The sequence below is a fragment of the Cebus imitator genome, unplaced genomic scaffold, assembly GCF_001604975.1.
Source record: "Cebus imitator isolate Cc_AM_T3 unplaced genomic scaffold, Cebus_imitator-1.0 Scaffold473, whole genome shotgun sequence".
NCBI lineage: Eukaryota > Metazoa > Chordata > Mammalia > Primates > Cebidae > Cebus > Cebus imitator.
The window spans coordinates 1,228,204-1,232,121 of NW_016107788.1; the positions used below are offsets into that span (position 1 = coordinate 1,228,204).

At 48.2% G+C, this 3,918-nt stretch overlaps 1 protein-coding gene across 4 annotated transcripts in view; it reads left to right on the forward strand.

Moving 5' to 3' along the window:
* LOC108292005 (zinc finger protein 883) overlaps positions 1–3,912 on the forward strand; it is a 20,614-nt gene extending 16,702 nt beyond the window's left edge. For 3 of the 4 annotated variants that reach the window (XM_037732807.1, XM_037732806.1, XM_017512534.2), the window contains exon 5: positions 1,459–3,912. In XM_037732807.1, the coding sequence (XP_037588735.1) occupies positions 1,459–3,335 (1,877 nt within the window). In that variant the 3' untranslated portion in view covers positions 3,336–3,912. Of the gene's footprint in view, positions 1–1,381 lie in introns of all 4 variants that reach the window. The other variant, XM_017512535.2, reaches the window with a different exon arrangement.
* Positions 3,913–3,918: the final 6 nt, after the last annotated feature.

Sequence of the window (3,918 nt, forward strand, 5' to 3'; positions counted from 1 at the left end):
TAGAGACGGGGTTTCACCATGTTGACCAGGATGGTCTCGATCTCTTGACCTCGTGATCCACCCGCCTCGGCCTCCCAAAGTGCTGGGATTACAGGCTTGAGCCACCGCGCCCGGCCCTTTTGTTTTTTTAGAAGGAGTTTCACTCTTGTTCCCCAGGCTGGAGTGCAATGGTGCAATCTCCACTCACTGCACCCTCCTATTGCTGGGCTCAAGCAATTCTCCTGCCTCAGCCTCCAGAGTAGCTGAGATTACAGGTGCGAGCCACCGGGTCCGGCTAATTTTCTGTATTTTTTTTAGTAGAGACAGGGTTTCACCATGTTGGCCAGGCTTGTCTCGAACTCCTGACCTCAGGCAATCCACCCGCCTCAGCCTCCCAGAGTGCTGGGATTACAGGCGTGAGCCACCACGCCTGGCCATGATTTGATGTTTTTAACTATTGCTGATGTTCAGCATCTATACATGTATTTATCAGCCTCTTATTTTTCTTCCGTGAATTGTCTACTCATATTCCTGCCTCTCTGTGTTCTTAGATTTTTTCTATCATTTTTCATATTGGTTTGTAAAAAAATTTAGTATAGCCAGGCGCAGTGGCTCACACCTGTAACCCCTACACTTTGGGAGGCTGAGGCAGGTGGATCACGAGGTCAGGAGATCAAGCCCATCCTGGCCAACATGGTGAGACCCCCCATCTCTACTAAAATACAAAAAATTATCCAGGTGTGGTAGTGTGTGCCTATAGTCCCAGCTACTCGGGAGGCTGAGGCAAGGGGAATCATTTGAGCCCATGAGGCAGAGATTGTAGTGAGCCAAGATCGCGCCACTGCACTCCAGCCTCATGGCAGAGCTAGACTTCGTCACAAAAAATATATATATATCTGCTATCTTGGTTGGGTGTGGTGGCTCACGCCTGTAATCTCAGTACTTTGGGAGACCAAGGCAGGTGGATCACGAGGTCAGGAGTTCAAGACCAGCCTGACCAATATGGTGAAACCCAGTGTCTACTAAAAATACAAAAATTAGCTGGGCGTGGTGGCGTGTACCTGTGATCCCAGCTACTCAGGAGGCTGAGGCAGGAGAATCTCTTGAATCCAGGAGGTGGAGGTGGCAGTGAGCCAAGATTGTGCCAATGCACTCTAGCCTGGGCAACAGAGCAAGACTCTCTCTCATTCTCTCTCTCTATAGATAGATAGATAGATAGATAGATAGATAGATAGATAGATAGATACTCAACCTCTGTGTATGTAAACTGTTTGCAACTTGGTTCTCTTCAGTTTTAGAGTGTATTGAGACTATCCTTCCATGTCAGAACATGAATCTATCTACATACACCATGACTTTCAAAATAGCAGCATCAAGTTTGAAACCTTTTTCTTTTTTTTAGGTTTACACTGCCACTTCCAAGTAATCAGCTTACTTTGTCCTGGGACAGATGGTGTTGGTATTTTCCATTTCTTTCAGACTTGAAGACGAGCTCTGTGACTTTTGGGAAGATACCTCCAAAAAAGAGCATTTCTGAAGATTCAGCTTCCCCACCTGAGGGAACTTTAAGGGCTGTGCTTGGAGATGCCAAGTTGGGGAAACCCATGGCATGTCACTGTCCACTGGAGGACCCAAGAAAGCAGGAGAGGCATTTGAGGTGTTTATTTGCTACTCCTAGGGGAGACACCTCAAGGGAGAGAGGCCTTGGGTGTGACGAGCTTGGGAGAAGCCTCCTGCAGGCCTCTGCCCTTATCAGGAAGCAACGAGTGCCCCGTGGAGACAGGCCCCAGAAGTGGAGCGGGCCCTGGAGGAACTCAAAACGCCAAAGGACCTTCGTGGAGAAGAAACCATTTAACTGCACGGAATGCGGGAAAGCCTTCATTTACCATTCCGACTATATTCTGCATCAGCGAATTCACACTGGAGAGAAGCCCTACAAGTGCCGTGACTGTGGGAAGGCATTCAGCAACAGCTCATATTTCATTCAGCACCACATCATCCACACAGGTGAGAAGCCCTATGCCTGCCACGAGTGCAGCAAGACCTTCACTCAGAGCTCTTCTCTCACGGAGCATCAGAGGATTCACACTGGAGAGAAGCCCTATAAATGCAAGGACTGTGGGAAGGCCTTCACGCAGAGCTCGTCCCTCATCAAACACCAGCGGTGCCACACTGGGGAGAAGCCCTATAAATGCAGCCAGTGCGGGAAGTTCTACTCGCAGGTCTCCCACCTCACCCGCCACCAGAAAATCCACACGGGGGAGAAGCCCTACAAATGTGCAGAGTGCGGCAAGGCCTTCTGTCACACCTCCTCCCTGACCCAACACCAGACCATCCACACTGGGGAGAAACCCTACAAATGCAACGAGTGTGGGAAAACCTTCAGCCATAGCTCATCCCTGACTCAGCACCAGCGAGTCCACACTGGAGAGAAACCCTATGAGTGCACTGAGTGCGGCAAAGCCTTCAGCCACAGCTCATCCCTGACCCAGCATCAGAGAATTCACACTGGTGAGAAGCCCTATGAGTGTCACGAGTGTGGGAAGGCTTACACACAGATTTCCCACCTCATGAGGCACCAGAGCACTCATGTGGGGGAAAAGCCCTACATATGTAATGAATGTGGGAAGGCTTTCGGCCACACCTCATCCTTCACCCAGCACCAGACCATCCACACTGGTGAGAAGCCTTACAAATGTACTGAGTGCGGGAAAACCTTCAGCCAGAACTCCTCCCTCACACGCCACCAGAGGATTCACACAGGGGAGAAACCCTATGAATGTAAAATGTGTGGGAAAGCCTATACCCAGATCTCCCACCTCATTCAACACCAGAGGGTTCATACCGGAGAGAGGCCCTACGAGTGCAGTGAGTGTGGGAAAGCCTTCAGCCGGAGCACGCACCTCATTGAGCACCAGAAGATCCACACTGGCGAGAAGCCCTATAAGTGTCAGGAGTGTGGGAAAACCTTCAGTCACAGCTCATCCCTCACTCAACACCAGAGAATTCACACCGGCGAGAAGCCCTACGCCTGCAAGGAATGTGGGAAGGCCTTCAACCAGAGCATTCACTTAATCCAACACCAAAGGATTCACACTGGAGACAAGCCCTACAAGTGTCATGACTGTGGGAAAACCTATACCCAGATCTCACACCTTCTCCAACATCAGAAGGTCCACACTGGCAGCAAACGCTATGCATGTGAGGAGTGTGGAGAGGGTTTCAGCTGGAGTTCACACCTGACTCAACACTGGAGGCTTTACACTGGGCAGGATGCCTATATCTGTGATGATTTTGAGAAAGCCTTTGCTTGGGGAACAGAGCTTGCTGATCATCAGAGAACGCATGCTGATTAGACAACCTGAGTATGTAATGAACTGTCTGTCCTGCAGAAGGTCCCACCATCATCAACACTAGGAACCTCAGGAAAAATTTTGCCTTCAGGAACAGATGGATCCAGGGGCATAAATAGCCTTTAAGCCATCTGCTCTTCATCAACACTAGGGACTCCCCAGAGAAGGATGCTAGCACCATATGTTGAGATAATTTGCTCCTTTCTTCCCTAGAGGGAAGGTGGCACAGTCTTTCACTAACTGGGACAGGTTCTGATCATTTTGGGGGTTTCCCGTTCATATTTCCTCCACTTTACCATGTCCCTAGATTGTAGTATAGTTAGGGGTTGGTCCAAAATAGATACTATTTCATCTGGTACTTTTACTAAGAACAGCTCTCTCCAAGCTTTTAAAACTGATTTATCTTTCCTTAAATTGAAGCCTGAATATTTAGTGGAGGAAGACAGCTGTAAAGATTAACTCTTTAACATTTTTAGTTTCCTTTAAAACTTTATGTTACAAATATCACAATCTGCAGTTGGCTTCAACAATAAATATGTTTCATATAAATATGACTATAAATATAAATATATTTCACATATTTATA